This window comes from Aulonocara sp. 'chitande type north' Nkhata Bay, linkage group LG14 (genome assembly GCF_057382095.1).
Source record: "Aulonocara sp. 'chitande type north' Nkhata Bay isolate Kocher_YH1m ecotype deep benthic linkage group LG14, A_spYH_male_GT1.1, whole genome shotgun sequence".
NCBI classification, from domain to species: domain Eukaryota; kingdom Metazoa; phylum Chordata; class Actinopteri; order Cichliformes; family Cichlidae; genus Aulonocara; species Aulonocara sp. 'chitande type north' Nkhata Bay.
In genome coordinates, this window is record NC_141357.1 from 7,578,653 (window position 1) to 7,596,847 (window position 18,195).

General features: G+C 40.4%; 2 protein-coding genes across 2 annotated transcripts in view; both read right to left on the minus strand.

Annotated features, from left to right (window-relative positions):
- Positions 1 to 658: 658 nt before the first annotated feature.
- On the minus strand, positions 659 to 2,808 carry kcne4 (potassium voltage-gated channel, Isk-related family, member 4). Its single transcript, XM_086262750.1, has 2 exons — positions 2,663 to 2,808; positions 659 to 2,111 (listed from the first exon to the last, which is right to left on the minus strand). Exons 1-2 carry the CDS (start codon positions 2,683 to 2,685, stop codon positions 1,547 to 1,549), a joined length of 588 nt encoding a protein of 195 aa, XP_086118876.1. The 5' UTR covers positions 2,686 to 2,808; the 3' UTR covers positions 659 to 1,546.
- Positions 2,809 to 5,615: 2,807 nt separating this feature from the next.
- acsl3a (acyl-CoA synthetase long chain family member 3a) overlaps positions 5,616 to 18,195 on the minus strand; it is a 41,963-nt gene continuing 29,383 nt past the window's right edge. Inside the window, exons 9-15 of the mRNA XM_086260783.1 lie at positions 14,137 to 14,276; positions 13,858 to 14,030; positions 11,699 to 11,773; positions 11,061 to 11,252; positions 10,499 to 10,613; positions 8,240 to 8,397; positions 5,616 to 8,148 (exon numbers count right to left, since the gene is read on the minus strand). Of these exons, the coding sequence (XP_086116909.1) occupies positions 7,991 to 8,148; positions 8,240 to 8,397; positions 10,499 to 10,613; positions 11,061 to 11,252; positions 11,699 to 11,773; positions 13,858 to 14,030; positions 14,137 to 14,276 (1,011 nt within the window). The 3' untranslated portion in view covers positions 5,616 to 7,990. The remainder of the gene's footprint in view (positions 8,149 to 8,239; positions 8,398 to 10,498; positions 10,614 to 11,060; positions 11,253 to 11,698; positions 11,774 to 13,857; positions 14,031 to 14,136; positions 14,277 to 18,195) is intronic.

Below are 18,195 nucleotides of genomic sequence, written 5' to 3' on the forward strand. Positions count from 1 at the left end.
GTGAGCCTGCAGCGCTGCTGATAGCCCATGTTTGTGTGCGTGTGTTATGCTGGTGGACAGGGTTGATGATGCGGTGGAGGAAAAAAAGACACACACACACTCACATAAGAGCAAACTAAAAACTTGACATCTTTTCCCCTTCAGAGGAAAACCTTGGTGAATCATTGCTGCTGTCTGCTAGTGCTCCGTGTCAAATCACCACACGATAATGGAGGCTGATGGGTCTACAGATGCTGTCTGCGATCCCTCAGGTGGTCTGCTATGACCTTAAACCCCCACAACAATAAAAAAAATATTAACAATAAATAAGGAAACAAATGGATTAAGGCTTGTTAGTTAGCTGACGGTAAAGGTTTGGGCATGGTCTGTGTTTAAACTAAGAAGCAGAATTGTGTTTACTGTGATAACCCCTGCTGTGTTTTTTTCAGAACTGTGGAGGTTTAACTAAGGATATGTGCAAAGGAGATGAGCTTCAGAGGCAACAATACACTTATTATCAGCCCTATTTTGCATTATTCTAATATTAATCAAGGCTTTCTAAAAATAGTGAGTATTTCTCCTCATTTCATCTCCATCATCCTTATTTGTTAGGAGCAACAACTACAACACTGCCCTCCATTGGTGAATCATTACAGTGCAAGAAAAAAAGACCTGAAGCTTGTGTTGGGTTCAAAAGCATTTATTCTTTCTGTACCACTACAAAGATTCAATTTTAAATTAAGCCTTACAGTGTGACAAATGCAAACCATATGTACAGTGCAGTGGTGTCATCAAGTAAACCTAACTCAAAGATTGTGTACAAAGCTACAATTACATCAGAGCTTTCACTATTTTTCAAGTGGGTTCCAGGTATACTTAAAAAACAAAACAACCCCCCCCCCAAACTTAGGGTTGGGTGGGCCAGAAAGAAGCCAGGTTCAGTTTCAGACAAAATATTTTCCCCACAAGAAAAGTCATCTGTCTTCCACTCATCCCCCTGCAGCAGGGTGAGTCATCAGCCCAAACCAGTGCAGTGGAGCTCAGTGTGGCGTCAGAAGAGAGGGTGGGGAGCTCCAGCAGGGAGGCGTCACCACAAAGTGAAGAAAAAAAAATCATGAATATACAGTAAAATCATAGAATATATGAGCAAATACTCTGATTTACTTGTATTGAGGATATCTGAGTTTGACATGAACAGAATTCACCACTTGGAAGTTCTTCCAACATATAACATGTAAAATGACATCTGAATCTCAGCTTGTAGTTTTAAATAAAAGCAGATATACATTTAAATATGTGGCCTAATGTGGTGTCTGTGTGTGGGTTCATGCTGCCGCTGGGCACTCACTCATAGCCGTGACACCCTCTAAGTGGTCTGAGAGCAAAATCTAAAACATTTCACACTCAGACTTCTTTGACAGTTCCCAGTCCCTTACTCATATCATGAATAATGGTGGCTTGGGTAGTTGATGTTGGGCTGTTTAAGGCTCCTCTGATAGTAAGACGTCAGAGGACATCCTGATCTTCTCTCATGGTGATGTTTCTTCTCTTTTGGAATGGGGGAGGTTCAGCCTGAATCATCCCCGCTGTTCTCGGTTCCTGGCTTCGCGCTCTCCTCCGGTCCCTCCGCCGGTCCCTCCGCCGTGCCGCTGTCGGACTCCTCTTCTATGGTGAGGCGCGTGTCCGCGGAGGAGCACAGGGAACTGATGCTGCTCTGCTCCGTGCACAGCACGCACGCCAGCGCGCTTTCATAATGAAGATTCCCAAAGTGGCCGCCGTGGTTGTTGTAGAAAGGCAGGGACACCTGCATCGAGCGCAGTCCCGAGGCCGCAGCGGGGCAGCTCAGGCTGTGCTTCTTTGGCAGTGCACCCCACTCCCGCTGTTCCTCCTCGTGCACCAGGCGCGTGAATATGTTCACCCTTCTTTTCTCCCTCCTCTTGGAGCGGAAGTAGCCTAGCATTATAGCACAGAGGAAGACTCCGTAGAAAGACATGACTATCAGTATGTAGAGGTACGCGTTCCCGTCGCTTTTGTCTTCTCCGGTGCTCTGCGCGTGCAGGACGAGGCGTTTTGGTGAAGCTGTGGAGTTTTCCGAGTGCTCCATTTTTAAGTGCAACTTTTGTATAGGGGACCTAAAAAAAAAAAGATTTCCATCCATAAATATAAGACTTTCTGTACACTTGACGCACGCCATACGCGCGTGTTTTACGCACAAGACAAAGTTTCTAAAGAGTGCCCCCCCCATAAATAGTTTTTTAAAATTTTACAATTAAAATATCTTTCACGAGTTTATCTCCATCTTTAACATATGTAACTGTTAAAAAAATTCTATCCTTTTCTCTCTTTTATTTTTTTTAACTCCAGTGTCCTGGGGCAAGAGGCGAGGTACCGATACAGGTCGCCAGTCTGAACCGGGGCCAACACTGAGAGACTGATAATCAATCACAGCTATAGGCGATTTAGAAAACGCTAATTGCTACCCTCTTCTATTCATGCACTGATTGCTTAAAAATATAGTTTTAAGGGTTTTTTGTTTGTTTGCTTTCAACATTTTGCTCATTTACTATATTTTAATTAAGGTTTTTGTGCATTTCCCTAAAGTTGAGCAAAAGTTACCAGCAGTCAAAAACAGATTTAGTCTCAAACTAAACATTAAGAAAAGTGTCAGGATTTGTAAACTCACCAAACTGAAGAGCGGTGTCTCATGTGGACCTTTTTACCACTTGTGTCTTCTTGCAGCTCTTCTGGAGTTTGGCAGAACTACTAAAAGTTAGAAGTTATTTATACCCTTTCCCTGGAGCGTCATCGTGAGTCACATGACGGGGACTGATTGTAAGATGAGCCCTCTGTATATGGAACCCTTGAGGGAGAATCTTGTGTTTAAAAAAAATGAAGTAAAGTACATCTCTGAATATTCTTCACACCTCTGGAGGATTCTTATGAAACTACCACATGCTCATGAGTACTTTAGATCTTATGAAGAATTACATCACATCTCCAGAGTCCAGGAGAAAGTGGCCCCTGGGAGGGCGTAATGGAAAAATACTTATAGACTGCAACTGTTTAGAAGCAGCTGATGAAAAGTGAATTAATCCTGGAGTCACTGCTCACACTCTCTGCTGTCAAAGTCTATTAGAGTCTATATCTTATCGGACCACTCTATTTTTCCATCAATCTTCTGGACCATTCCGAGGCAAAAAATGTTTTCCATTTCCTTGCAAATGAGCCTGAGGTCTATGGATAAAATTTTAAAGATGTGTTTGAATAATGTAGGGACTTCATTTCCAACACATCTGTGCTGACAAATATTCTGAGAACTCTAGTCTGACGGTGGTCTTTTGAATCTCCAGCAGAAGTATCAGTGTAACAATAAAATAATCAAAAAATCCATCCCAAATAAAAGTTTATCAGTGCTGTTAGCATGACAGTCTTACAATCAGAAGTATTTTAGTGTCCTAGCTGTTAAAGGAGCCACTAACTGATTTCAATCTAGTGGTTCACCTCATGGAACTCATGGAAGTTCTGCTGCAGACTTTGTTCTGTTCTTCTGTTGTTGTTCTAGCATAATTTCCACCTGTTGGACCTGGTTTAAAATGAGATAATCAGAGAGGCTGAGAAGGAAAACCATTTTAGCCGATGATAGAGGGTTGAAATGTAAATGCACTTCAGAAGACCAACACATTTTCTGTCTGTTGTTTTAGATATCAAATGTTCTCTTCAAAATCCAGGAGTAACCTTAAACATATATGTAAATAAATAAAAAGTTAATACTCAAGTGCAGTAACAGTTTTTATGTAGCAGAAGAAGACTAAGTATAAAATATCAGTGTATTAGCAAAGCACTATTTTTACACCTTCAGCAGTTATTGCAGTATGCAGCAATAGAACTGTTAGTTTGGAGTTTTGTATCTGATCATTTTGATAGTGTAACTCTAATACTGACTGGCTCTTTGGTCTCTTCTTTGGTCTCCACCAGCCACTTAAAGGAAATAGCTCTACTTTATGTATCATGTATGAAAGAGAGCCAAGAGCATTAGGTTATTATGAGTTGTTATAAGGCAGAGAAGCGCTGCAGATTCATGTGAGATTCCCAAGATATTTAAAAGCTGGGGTTGAAAATTAAAGGTTTTGATAAAATGCCAAAAATTGCAGTTTTTCAAGTGGTCACTTGAGGCCAGCTCTAAAAGCACGTTAATCTGCACAGAACGTGATGTTCAAATGGGCAACTTTATACGAGAAATAACCATGATTATGGCATGGAGCAAAGACTAGTTTTGAGTTCTACAGATATTTTAGCCATTTCATAACAACTGCTGGTAAAACACAGAACAATGGTACAGTTGAAAAACACCTTAGTTCTTCAACACAGCCTGAACTAACTTCAGCTTTCTGTAATTTATTTGAGTAATCAGCAGGAATAGTGTCAAGGCTTCTTGACAGACATCTTGATCCCAAGAGGATCCCACACTGGTTCAGTGATGCTGAGGTCCGGGCTCTGAGGAGGGCTGTACCGGCTGATAGTGTTCCACTCTGGGCTTTGGTATGCTTTTATTGCATTGGCAGTTTGGGATCATTCCCATGCTGAAGCCGTTGCCAGTCACTGAGTCACTCTTCCACTGACATCATTTCTAAAAAGATTTCAGCGCAGATTTATCACACTAAAGAGGCAGGTGCTCTCAGGCCCATTGTCAGATACTTGATGGATTTTTTCTATTGATAACATAACTTTCAGATACTTTTAACATCTTTTTTTAGACCTGTCACTTCATTTGTCCTCACTTTAACGGTTTTCTCAAACTTTTTCAGGACACACTGCACACCATGTAGCAATGTGTCAGATTTTTTTTTAGCTAACAGCTCTGGAAATTACCTTATTGGTGCAAGGTACAAGGACTGAACTGAAAATGATTGAAAAGCAGCCAATGTCCAACGAAAAAAGTTGAAAGGCCCTCAGAAAGCTGGAGAACTTTTGCTCAAGACCTTTTTTTTTTTTTTAATAAATTCTAAGCACATCTGGCAAAACATGAAGAAATGGAGGGAGACTCTTTCGCACAGTAGAGTTCATTCTGCTTAACTCCCTTTCTGTAAAATTCTATTAAAATTACTATGTTCAAAGTAACAAAAATAAATAGGGCTCAGATAAAAGGCCTGACCCTCCAGAAAGCAAAGCTAACATAGATGTTAAAGATCATGAAGGTCCCCTTGCAGTTTTATCTTCCATGTGATGTGACTGACCTGCTGACTGTTTGTGTCATTTAATTTCAAGGGCGCCTTCATTTGTTTTAAAAACGTGGCATCCAAAGGAGATTTCACCAGACACAGCCAAGGATCAGTTTGCAAACACTCCAAAGTGACTCCTCAAAAATCCAATGACTGCTGAGCATTAATGGTTGAATTGAATTTAGTTCCAATTAACCATTAGCATTATTGAATCAGTGGAGGCTGATTTCACTCTGTAGCTGACGTTCAGGCAAAAATAAATGTCATCATTTCTCTGTTGTCTGGTGACACAGGCATCACCCCCACACCCAGTAAGGCTAATGTGCTCATTACAAAAGAATGATAGTGCTTAATACTTTCAATTTAATTAGTCAGACTTGGTGACCATAGCGGAAATAAAACGCACTTACAAGGAGACCAAAATAAATCTTTATTTACTTCATTGGAGAAGGCAAATTATGAATAAATAATTTTCATCACTAGGCTGGGCGATGTGTTACAGTGTTCAAACAGGCAAGCCAGTGAATCACAAATATTCATGTAGGTGGGCGTACAGCACATGTGCCCTTTTCACCAAATGCAATCATGGAAGACTTTGTTATATAATAATAAAAGAAGGAATAATAAAAATGACATATTCTTACACTTGCAACCTCGGTATAGAAAGACAACAACAGACAACAAAGCCCTACATAAAAGGTTTGGTCTAGTTCTCTAACGTGATTTTGGAATAAAGGTGGGAAGACACATGATGCCTCAACTAGTTCCCGTTCTAGCACACACTTTAAATTGCACCTGACAGGTTGATTATTTGGCAGGCTACTCAAGGTCCAGTGGCCCTGAGCTGCAAAATACACACAAAAACAAACACTTCACTTTAGGGAAAAGGTAGGCACAGTCTTTTAAGATTTTGAATGCTGGGTCCAAAGTCTCTCGCTAAATGTTGGTACTGTTCTTGTGTAAAATATAAACTGAGGGAATGAAAGAGGAGCCCTGAGGAGCCTAAGGGAATACTTTAACAAAGATATTCAAATGATGTACACGATATAGGCAAAGTAGAGGACCACATACACACCATGAAGCTCACAGTTTTTGTTCTGATGTTAATGCCACAGAAGGCTTAGGTTCCTGTCCTGCCTAAGTGCTTCCACTCTGTAGTAATACCACTTACAGCTGATTCTGGAATATCTCGGCTGAACTCTTCAGAATGGCCCATTTTCCCACAGATGCTTGTAAAAGCAGACTGCGTGGCTAGGTGCTTGATTTTATCCAACTGTGCCAATGGGACAGAAAACATGTGAATTAAAACATGTAGAGGTGTTGCCCAAAATTATACAAGGCAACTATTCTAAGAGTAGAATAGAAAATAACCTAAAACAGCCCTACACTATCACTTCTGTTTCCATAAAGGGAAATATTGTGTTTGCACAACAGAGCCATCGCATCATCAGATTAGCTCACGTGTATCTGGCGCATTCATCCAGTTGTGTCATTCACCAAGGCAGGTTCTCACTGCAGCAAAGGAGTGCAGCGAGTTACAAACCTGGTTTTTGATCATATAACTTCAGTTTAAACACAGCCGACACATTTGCTTCAGTGATGGAAATGTGTGAATAAGGAGGAACATCCGATCAGCCAAGATTGACAAAAAAGGCAAAAGGCTGTGAGGGTTGTGTACGTGAAGCTACACACTTGGCCATTCAAAAGACAACACGTATGACACAACTTTAAAGAGAATGACTGCAAGGTAGACAAAGTCAGACTTCCATAAATGTGCTTGTTCTCCAGCCCACACACACACACACACACACACACTGATAAAGTTTTATTTAGATCCTCTCTGTAATCAACTGCCTTACTGGAGCAGATGCAATCTATTTTCATATTGCATTATGATTTATCAATACTACAATGATTACACAGTCATTTCATCTGTAATACAAGGAGTACCCACTGAAAAGTGTACTGTATCACTGTAGTGAATGTCTAAACATGCACTTTTGTTTCTTTTTCTTCAGTGTTTTAAAAGACCTATTAGTCACAATTTGGTAATTTTCTGAAACTAAAATCATTGTCGAAACATAAAAATCATCAGATCACATAACAGGATTTATCTTTGATTACCAACCTGTTTCATTGCACTCAAATGACTTTGTGCTTTTAGTTTCATAGTGTGCTGATGGGAGAGACGCCCCACGAGCGTGGGAGTCACAGTCTGACTGTGGGAGGGAGGCAAAATAAACCACTGACAGAACACTAAACAAGTTAAAGACAAGAAAAGAAAATTAACCATCTCCTGACCTGCAGGAAATTAGAAATTTGAAGTTAAAGTTTTAGAAGAAGATCAAAATGAACTGATTTTGACACATAATTCGAGACAGGTGAGTAAAAGGCACCGAGGCTACAAGCGACCTGAGCTTCTGCTGTGGCAACTCAGACAAGAGTTCAACAGACAACACCAGCTTACGCATGCTCTGTTTCATAACTCACATCTGGAACAATAAAGTCCTCTGGAATAGGGTCACACACCTGGATGGAAAAAAAGGGCACAAGGGATGTTTTCTTACAAAGACCTTCTCAGCCCATCTTTTGCAACAAATTCAAGTAAAATCTGCTTCCTCTGTAAAACTGGTTTATCTGTGTTTCTGTGAGGTCCTTGAAACCACAAGATTTAGCACAGATTTATGTTGCTGTGGCTCTTTCACTGCAGACTAAAGGATGGGAGTTGGGGGTGTGGGAGTGTTTCAGAGTTAAGTATTGTTCTGGTCTCAGGTCTGTGCTGGTCCTGGCTGTCATTTTCCACCGTACATTCTCTCTATGTCATCCTGGTAATGTGTTTTCAGCTCCTTGCGTTTGAGCTTGAACGCATCAGTCACTAATCCTGTCTCAGGTGTCCACGGTTCTGGGCTCAGCCGGATCTTGCGGGGGATCTCAAAGCGTTCTAGCTGGGCTACAAAGGAAGAAGAAACATGAACTTGGTAAAACCTAGCTTGTGTCTGCAGCTCTGAGATGAAGCTTAACCCCTTCTCTGACTTTCTCACCTGCCAGTGCGGCCTCAGTAATGACCCTGAGGACGAGCTCCTCCACGGCTTTGCTGTTGCACAGCTCCTCCCATGACCCTCGGATACCGTACTGGTCAACCAGAGCCAACAGGTGCTTCTGATTGGGCACCACAAAGCCAATCACGTACGTCTCGTCACTGCAGAGCAGGAAGACGAGTCAAAGAGAAAGAAAAACAGAACAATTATTAGCTTAAACTGGTCTTCAGGATGTGGACGCTGGGCCGAATAAGGTAATGGAGCACCAGAGTGAGCAATCTTTGCAATCTTTTCGTCAGTGAGTGGCATATTTAGCCTTGTAAGGAGATGGAAAAACTACATGCTTGAGAGAGTGTGAACAGATTGCATGCTTCAAATCGCTTGACAAACAGCTGCACTGTGACCCAGAACTGAATAAATATTTCAGGCTGCAGAAACAGATCCAGGTTCTGAATCAGAAAAACAAAATGTTTTCGTGAATCTGTGGAAACACACAGAGCAGGAGGGCCTGCCACTTTTAGGGTACAAAATGAAGGTTTTTATTCCTACCGAATAATGAAAAACAGATTTGTTGTTATCTGAGCTTAATTCACTCTGCCTGTTTGTTATCTCGTGCAGGGCAGATACATGGAGCTTAATCAGAAAAATATTGCACCGCAGATCACCAGACAACCAAAACTTTAATAAATGGTCCATTCATCTTCTTCTGCTTGTCATTTGCTAGTTATTCGTCCATCACATAGCTAACACAGATATTCATGCTCACCCTTATACCTTACAACCAATTTAGAGCCTTTAGGCCACAGATGTGGGCCTGTGGGTGTCCTGTGGACTGCAGCTTCAGCAGAATGGATTTTTTTTTTGGTACATCTGCTGTTAATGAATAAGACTGAGACATGGTAACAACTTTGGCTATTTTTTGTGTTCCCTCAAGCCATTCCTGAGCAAATTGCATCCTGCTGGGTGGGACTGCTGTCATTGGGGAGTGCCTTTGGCATGAAGGGTTTGCTTTGACAGCCTCAGTTTGTTAAGGTGGGTCGATATGTCAAAGTAACATTCATACAGATGAGGACACAATTATTACCCACCAATTAAATTTAAAGTTTTTGTCAGAATTTAGTGTTGTTGTTGTTTTTTAAACAGAGCAAAACATTTTTAATGTAACATTTCTTAGCATACCAGTTTTCTTTATAACATGTCAATTATTTCTGTTTGCACACAATAACAGACTCATTTAAGAAAAAACAAAAATGACCAATTATTATTAAATTAGTATCAATAAAGTTGTTATTATTATTATTATTAGTGCCCTGAACCCTTTTTTGAACCACAGAACAAACTAGTGCTGTGCAATGATGTGCTTAAACTTTTAATGCTAAAAGAAAAAACTTCTGCAGAAAGACAGACTGAAATATGCTAAGGAAACCTGCATACTAGAAGCACGTCCTTTGGTCAGATGAAGTGAAAGTAAAGCTCTTTGGCCACAGAGATGCTGCTTATATTTAGAGAAAGAAGGGAGAGGCGTACGAATCTGGAGGGGCTTGAGAGATTCTCCAAAGAAGAATGGGCTGGGATTGTTCAGGACACAAGTTTGACTTACTGAAAACTACAACAAAAGACTGCAGGCTATTATATAGCATAAAGAACACATAATTAACTATTAGCATCAATAATTTTGACCTTGGTAGTTTTTGTAAAATAATTTTGCTTGTAAGCACACAAAATAAAACCAGGATGTTTGGAAAGGCTGCGTAAGAAATTCCTTGTTCTTCTAACTGGAACTTGGGAAATACTCTTTTAAAAAAAGAAACTTTCATAGAGGAACTAATAATTCTGTCCTCATCTGTATCTGTGCCAGAGGGTCCTGAGAGTGGTTGTTCTTGATGATGTGAGTCGGGCTGTGAGCTGGAAAGCTGCGGCTGACTGAGGGTGTTTATAGCAGCAACTGGAGTTAATGAAAAGATGCTGTTGTTGTTAGTGTGTGTAGCTGGGAGTTGCAAAGCTTCAGCCAAGCAGTGTGTAAACAGCAACCGTGCGAGTTAATAAAAAGTTAATGCTGAAAAGCATGAAAATGTCATTAGGTCTGCCGTGGTATGTTCACAATTATAGATTATGGAAAGAAGCTAATGCGAGAGGTCTATTATAATTAAAAGTCAAACCAATACGACGATCTAAAAGAACAGGATCCACAGAGATAATAAAGGTTTCAGTGGATCTGTAAACTACTCTTATGAATATTTCACTGCCCCACTCCTCACACACCTGTTGGCATAGGCACAGATGTTATCGATCAGAGGGCAGTTCTTCAGCATGGCCTCCACCTTTCCCAGGGAAACGTACTCTCCTGCCTGCAGCTTCACCAAGTCTTTCTTACGATCTGGAAACACAGCAAAGGGAGCAGCCTGTAAAAAGTGTGTATGTCCATGCATATATGTGGATATATCTTAAAAAGAAAGGAGGAAGTGAGATAGAAGGATGCATTTTCTACTCAGCTGTGTGCATCTGAACAAAATGAACATCTTGCATCTGAACATCTTGATAAAAGAGGAAAGTAGGGGGCTGGGGCTGGCTCACTGAAGTAAACAGAAACGTGAAATCATACTAGGATGCGAAGTAAAATGTGATTTGTTAAAAGCTTTTCTGACACACTAAAAAATGGCAAGTGGAGATGAAAGGTTGTCTGGAACAAGACCAAGCATGAGAGTCACAACATGGGCAACAGCATGAGAATATGAGCTTCAGACTTAGTGACGATAAAAACCAGGATAAGACCTTCTCGTTCTACACACTCCACCCACACACACACCTCCTCATGCCTCCTCACCAATGATCTTGAGACAGCCGTCTTCCTGAAACTCTCCAATGTCGCCTGTACTGAACCAACGCTGGCCGTTCTCGTCTACAAAGAAGTCCTCTTGGTTTTTCGCATCCTTCTTGTAGTATCCCATCGTTACGTTGGGCCCACCAATGAGAATCTCTCCCCTGGGATAAGGCTTGTCAGTGCTACGGTACCCACCTAAAAGCATCAGCAGATTAGAAATGAAAAAACATTTATTGGACTGAATCTGCTACATCATAACACTGCTGAGAAACAAAAAACCCCCAAAAATCAGATGGTATGTTTACTTAAAATTCTATTTTTACTCTGCAAGGAATAAACTCAACTCGATAAGTATCAAAACTTCAACAGAGTGCAATGAAAGTGAGTTATGATTCCTTACGTAAAAAGTGGAGAGACCAGTGCTGTCCTTACAAGGTTACAGAGCAATGCTCAAAGTCCCACCAGGCAGGGAAATGTGAAAGAAAGTGTTGGATCAAGTGCGTATGTGTGTAAAAGATGACCCATAAAGAAACAAAACATGCAGACTGATGTTTTTTTGAATATGAATGCAAATGACTGTGTTTATACCATCATAAAATGTGTGTGTATATGTGCGTAGTGCCTCTCCCAGTCTCACTCACCCTCCACCCAGTCTTTAAGCTTGATCTCACAGCACACCAGTGGTCCTCCCACTCTCCCAGTGCTGTAATCCCACACTAGAACAGACAACACACATAGACACACGCACATATCAGGGAGCACACTAGCATCAAGGCACAACATTTATTGCCATAGCAACACGACCTGACTTGCTCCCTCGCCATGGAAACCCCATCCCTAAGGAGTGTTCGCAACTCAGTGTTTTCCTGACTCAGATGACCACAGTGGATTTGATGGGTCTGTTGGTCTGGTCTGCCTGGGAAAGGCTGATAGGGTTTCTTACATTTCGCAAATGCTTTGGCAGTGGAACAGATAGATTAATTCATATCTGATTATTGGGACAGACATTGGCACCGTAGTTATGTGAAACATTCTTGGTCTTCATGTTTATGAGGGAATGGAGACTATCACTCTTTCTTCTGTTTTCTTTTACAAAACTCATAAAATTTCATATTCATTTCTTTTTCTCTTTCCTTTTTTTTTTAAAAACTTGATAGGGTCTCAGTGTAGCGTGACTTATTGCTAATGTTGATTTTTCCACACCACTCTGCTGAAAACAGATAATATACTCCCTTTTTTTGTTTACTGCAACCCACGCACTGTATATCTACTAATTATTTTCCTCTTATCCATTTTCCCATCCTGGCTATAAGGCCTCTGTCCCTCTTTGTGTTCTCCCCCTGTTTTTATCTCTGCTTTCAGGCTGTCGAAGTTGACGGGAATTTCATGGGGAAAAACCACAAAATAGGAGGGTGCCAGGATTTGATTGGAAAAATATGGGAAAATTGAGAAAAAACTGGTAGTAAGTATATTTTTATGTTACGTGCCTGGGCTCTATAGATGTAAATTAGCAGCTTTACTAAAGCCCAGCATGTTTACATCTTATATATTCACATTGATATCCAGTAATATGGAATGTCCCTGTTAAATAAACAAATAAACACAACAAGCTAGCAATTTTGCCTGAAAAAATGTGATTTGTGAAATTCTAAGGATGCCTAAAATATTGGCAATATCCCATTTTTATTCTTACATATCATGATAAAATCAGCAATAAAGTGTAATACTGTACATAAACAGTGTCTGTCCCTCTGTTTGTCTGTCTTCCACTGCACACAGACTAAGCATAACGTAACAGTGGTTTGGAGTGTCGCTTCCAGCTGTTTATGAAGCGGGGGTCCTGTCTGTGACTTTATTAAATGCCCTGCAGATTTACAGGGTAACCTGCAGTAGCGCTGCCCATTTCGGTATCCATAAAGCACAATAGTAAAATGTGACCTTAAAATTATTTCTCCCTCTATGTTCACTAAAGGAGGTCTGTAGCTTTAGCTATGCTGAGATTTTTAGGTACACCTAGCAGTAGCTACTACAGTCTACTACCATTGTAGTGAGGCATTTCCCTTGTTTAGTCTAGCCTCGTTTATAAAAATAGGGTCAGCAGAATAATAGGCACAACTGTGAGTGTGTCACAATGATACCAATACACTTGGTGATCATACAGCTGAATCAAAGCATGTGTAAAACAGTTAAAAAAAACAGGACTGTACTGGACTGAATTAGTTAAACTGGTTGAAGCTAATAAACTCACAAGTGAGTGTATTTTTTTCATTTGCACAAGACAGATGGGAACTGTGATCTGACTGATTGTTGCCAAATAGGATACAGGAATTTTACACTGAATGTGTTCAGCTCACATTAAAAATACTGATGACCGGCAGTGCTAACACTCAGACTCTGAGTAGCTACACCTGTGGTATGAATATTAAAGTCCTTGGTTATTTTCAGAAAACTTGACCTCTGACCTTGACATGGGTTGAGGTCACAGAGATTTGAACTCATCTGAGATTTTTAACAGATGCACCTTTGGTATAAGCTAGAAAAATTACATCCGCTCACTCTCGATTGATCAATTTTCATATTCATCAACTTGGGTGTCCATCCCATCCGCTCACTAGGTGGGGTGATGACAATACATCATCAGCCTTTTAGGGCTGAGGGGTAAAAATTAATGACATAAAATGTTTTCGTTTTTCTAATTTGTGAGTGGTTTGAAATTTTACACATTTCAAACTAAAATAATTTCACACATTACAAATCTTACAGTAGGCATGCCTACTGTAAGATTTCCATTCATGCTCACACTCGCTAATGGTTCCAGCTCCACAGGTCTCCGTCAGGCCGTATCCTTGACCCACTGGGCAGCAGAAACACACATTCATGAAACGCTGCGTGGCTGCTGAGAGTGGCGCTCCACCTGAAAGCAACACCCGTGTCCGTCCTCCTAGCAGAGAGCGGACTTTCCTGAACACCAGTCTGGATGAACAAAGGAGGAAATACATGAAGAAATTATGACTTTTAAATATTCCTTGAGAGTCCAAGCTGCAAATGCAACAGTAATTGGTGATATAAGTCTCCATACCTGTCACACAGTGGTGTGCTGTATCCTTTGGCGAGCTGCTCCAGTTTGTAGTTGTATGCCAGAATGAAGAGTGTTCGCTGAACACAGTTCATCTCCTCGACCTTTGTCATCACGTTCTTATAGATACGGTCCATGATCTCCTGAAGTCAGGAGGCGGGACAGGGTGAAAAGAAAAAGAGCATTATTATGTAAAAGGTAACAATAAGAGCAACAGTTAAGACTGATACAGATACAGAGAAAAGACTAAAATGATGGTTAAGAAATGTAATTTTTATAGTTAATCTATAAGTGAACTTACAGCTGTGGTGATTATTAAAGGTGATTATACTGGAGTCAGAGCAATGAAGAGTAGTATGTATCTGAACTCTGGCACGAAGCAGAACTTGAGCAATGCTGGATTTTAGAGACCAGTGCAAGTTTATATGGTGCAAAAAGATCGTAATATAAATATCTAAGCCAATATTTTTTTTTCTTAGAAACATTTGGTAAATAAATCAATGAGAGTTTATTAAAGTTTTTTTGAAAGCACGGAAAAGAATCCAGCCATTGTAAGTTGGAGCACACTCTGCTGGACAGACTATGCGATGACACCGGTTCTAATGTTACCCTAAGCATGTTTTTTCAGCATCAATGTGCAGAAATGTTTGACATCTAAACCAACATATACACTGATAGCAATATCCCTGTCACAGGACGACAATAGGAGTTAACCTTCATGTTGGGTGGGCTTAGACATTATGGTCCCTGCTTTGGAGGTTTTTAAAAAAGACTAAACACTAATGTGTTCAAAACCCCCAAATCTCATATTTAAGAAACTTTATAAAACAAAAGAAAAGATCAACACAAGCACACATGCACGTGTGCTCTTCAATTCTGGTTTCATAACTATAAGGCTCCCCAATGGATATCTAATGTGTTTCTAATTTCTATGTGACCTACAAAACTAAAAAAACAAACAAAACAAAAGCAAACCAGAAGAAGGAATCTCTCTTTGGAATAAACAAAACCATGTGGTAAACCCACTACTAACTGTGGCCCTAAACATTAGATTGTTTTTTTTATATTTATTTTTTGACATTTAGCCTTTGTTGGATAGGAAGGTAGGGGGACGACACACAGGATTGGAGCAGACTCAAACCCAGGCCCCTGCAGTGGCAGCAGCTCAACCAGGTGAGCTAAAGCAGCTCCTTCTGAGCTCCTTTGTTTAAAGTATAACAATATGCCAGATAAGCGACAAAGCAAAACATTTAGGACTTCCTTGGAACAGCTTTCACTGATACATTACAGGAGAATTATCACCAGAATGAGCATCTGTATTCATCTCTATTCTGATTAACACTAAGTTTCAGCTGAAGTACTTTCTGAGCACCAAACAACAGACAGACTTAGAAATGAGCTGGTGAACATTAAGCAGCAGAGGATGCAGATATTTTTCCACAGGAGTCCAAGAACAGACTAAAAAAAAGGAAGTATCACATTTCAATCTGCCTGGTGGCCAGAAACTTGGAGGTCCTAGTGAATGCACATGTTTCTCTGTTAATACTGGGTAACTAAGCCACTGTCAGTCATATCAGCTCAAACTATCTTCTTTCCAATGCCCAAAATGCCTTAGCCCAACATTCACAACAAATATCTTCTTTGCTAAAAATGGGCTGAAGTGGTACTAGGAACATGACGGTACAAGGAAGAGCAATGTCAATCATGGGAAGTGGTATCAATTTGTATTACCAAAGGGACTGTGGTGCAGAGAACAGAAACCCACAGATCAAGAGCACTTCATCATCTACATCAGTGTCGACAAAAGGCTGGACATGGTGAAATGGGGAAAGGGCACAAACAAACCCCCCTCCCACCAAAAAAACAATAAAAACCAGCTGGTCCTGTTGGGTTTGTGCATGTGTGTGTACGTGTGTGCATGAAGCAGTGAGAGAGGAAGTCGACACAGGATCCATGCAGCCGCCTGCTGTCATATCACAGCAAACAATTTGTATGTGTGTGCGTGTCGTGGGGATAACCACATGGGGCTTTCTCACGTTCTGTTTACAGCTGTGAATGGTTCCAGAAACTGGGGCCCTCTGGCCTTTACACTACGACCACTGGGAGATGGGGGTGGGGGGGGGGGGGGGGTGTCTCCATGTGAGTGAGAGGGAGAGAAGAGTGCATCCTGTATTGAATACAACTGGCTTGTTAGATGACATTCATTTTCAGGCGTCTTCAGTATTGGCAATGGTCACAGTCAAACAACAAGATATGGGAAAACAAAATCCTGAATGGAGGAAAAGTACCGAGACTATCACTTTATCAATGTGTCTGCAGTCTGTTGACTTTTGAACAACTGGTAGGTTAGCAAATGTAACTTTTCATCCTAATAATACAGTTAAAACAATTTACATGTAAATACAGTGTGAACTTGGGCATCAAACTGGTAAAGTTTTTTAAAAAAAGGATAAGAACTTTGAGGCCACAATGTACACAGATTTGCTCATTATGGAATGTCATATTAATTTGGAGCTTTTAATGCTTTCTTTTTTTTCTGTTCTTTTTCCAGACATCTTTAATGAGGCAAAGAAAAGAAAAAAGGAATTGGCTGCATAAGTTTGAATTTCTCTTGGTTTTTCTCAAATTCTCTACACGGAATCAAAAGATTGCATAGATTGCTGTCCATGTATGATTGTAACAGGCAGTTTCTCTTTGCCAGCATAAAATTAATTTATTTCACAACACTCTTTCACTCACGCATTTCCGTCTGGGATTAATAAAGTTCTGATTCTGATTAGATGCCTTCTGGAGAGACGTTTTATGGTGAGACAAGATAAAGACTTGGCTATGTGGCCACAATGATAAGAGATATGTGGAGGGGTAAAGGGTTTTCAGTGAGAAGCTCAACTTCTGAAAAACAACCCCACACCATAATCGCCCTTCCACCAAACTTGTACACTTTACCGTTCTCCTGGCAACCACCAAAACCAGACTCGTTCATTGGATTGAGAGACCGAGAGGCGTAATTCGTCACTCCAGACAACAGTGGTGGCGTGCTTTACACCACTGCATCCAACGCTTTGCATTGTAATTGGTGATATAAGACTTGCAGGCAGCAGCTCAGACATTAAAACCCATTCCATGAAGCTCTCTACACACCGTTCTTGAGGTAATTAGGAAACCACATGAAGTTTGAAGGTTTGTTGCTAACATCGCTCTGTGATTTTACTTGGCCTACCACTTCATGGCTGAGTGATTCTTGATACCAGTTGCTTCCACTTTGTTATTAACCCACTGCACAAAGTGATGTTGGAGTGACATCTTTTATAAGTCATTTTTGGACCTCCAATTTTGGCCCACTGAAGGGGCTGTTTTGTAACACCAGGCATTCACAATGAAACAGGATACTTGATACTTAATGCAAATGCTCTTTTAAACTTATAAAACACACTGTTTCATAAGTTTAAGAGCAAAAGGAATTTAAACATTTTCTAAATACTCTAACCATTACTATTTTACATAGATTTCAACATATTTAATATTTCAACACATTTCAATAAATGACAGTTTTAACCTGGTTACAAACAAATGAGTTGATTAACTAAAATACTATCTATATTGGGACCGACAGACCCAATATAGACATGATCACACATCCACCAATCAGTGTTTAGCGGGAACACCTACAGCTGACTGTCGAACATTTAGTAGCAAGAAAATGTCACAACTGGACTTGTTACACAGGTGGTATCCTATCACTGTACCACGCTGGACTTGACTGAGCTCCTGAGAGCGAGCTGTTCTTTCACAAATGTTTGTAGAAGCAGTCTGCATGTAGAAGTGCTTGATTTTATTTACCTGTGACTAGAATATCTGAATTCAATGATTTGGATGTGTGAGTGAAGACATTTGGCAACATGTTGTACAAGTTTCCATCCTAGAAAAAGAGCAATGAAGAAATAATTAAAAGCCCCCAAATTACCACGACCTTTATGCCTATGTTGAGTGGATGTAAACCTCTGACCACAACTGTATGTGTCCACTTCTATTGACTACTTGAAGAAATAACATTTATCATAC

Coding starts and splice junctions, on each gene's coding strand:
- kcne4 (XM_086262750.1), bottom strand. CDS start 2,685: ATGAGACACCGCTCTTCAGTTTG. Junction 2,112..2,662: donor AGACACCGCTCTTCAGTTTG/GTGAGTTTACAA, acceptor TTTTTTTTTTAG/GTCCCCTATACAAAAGTTGC.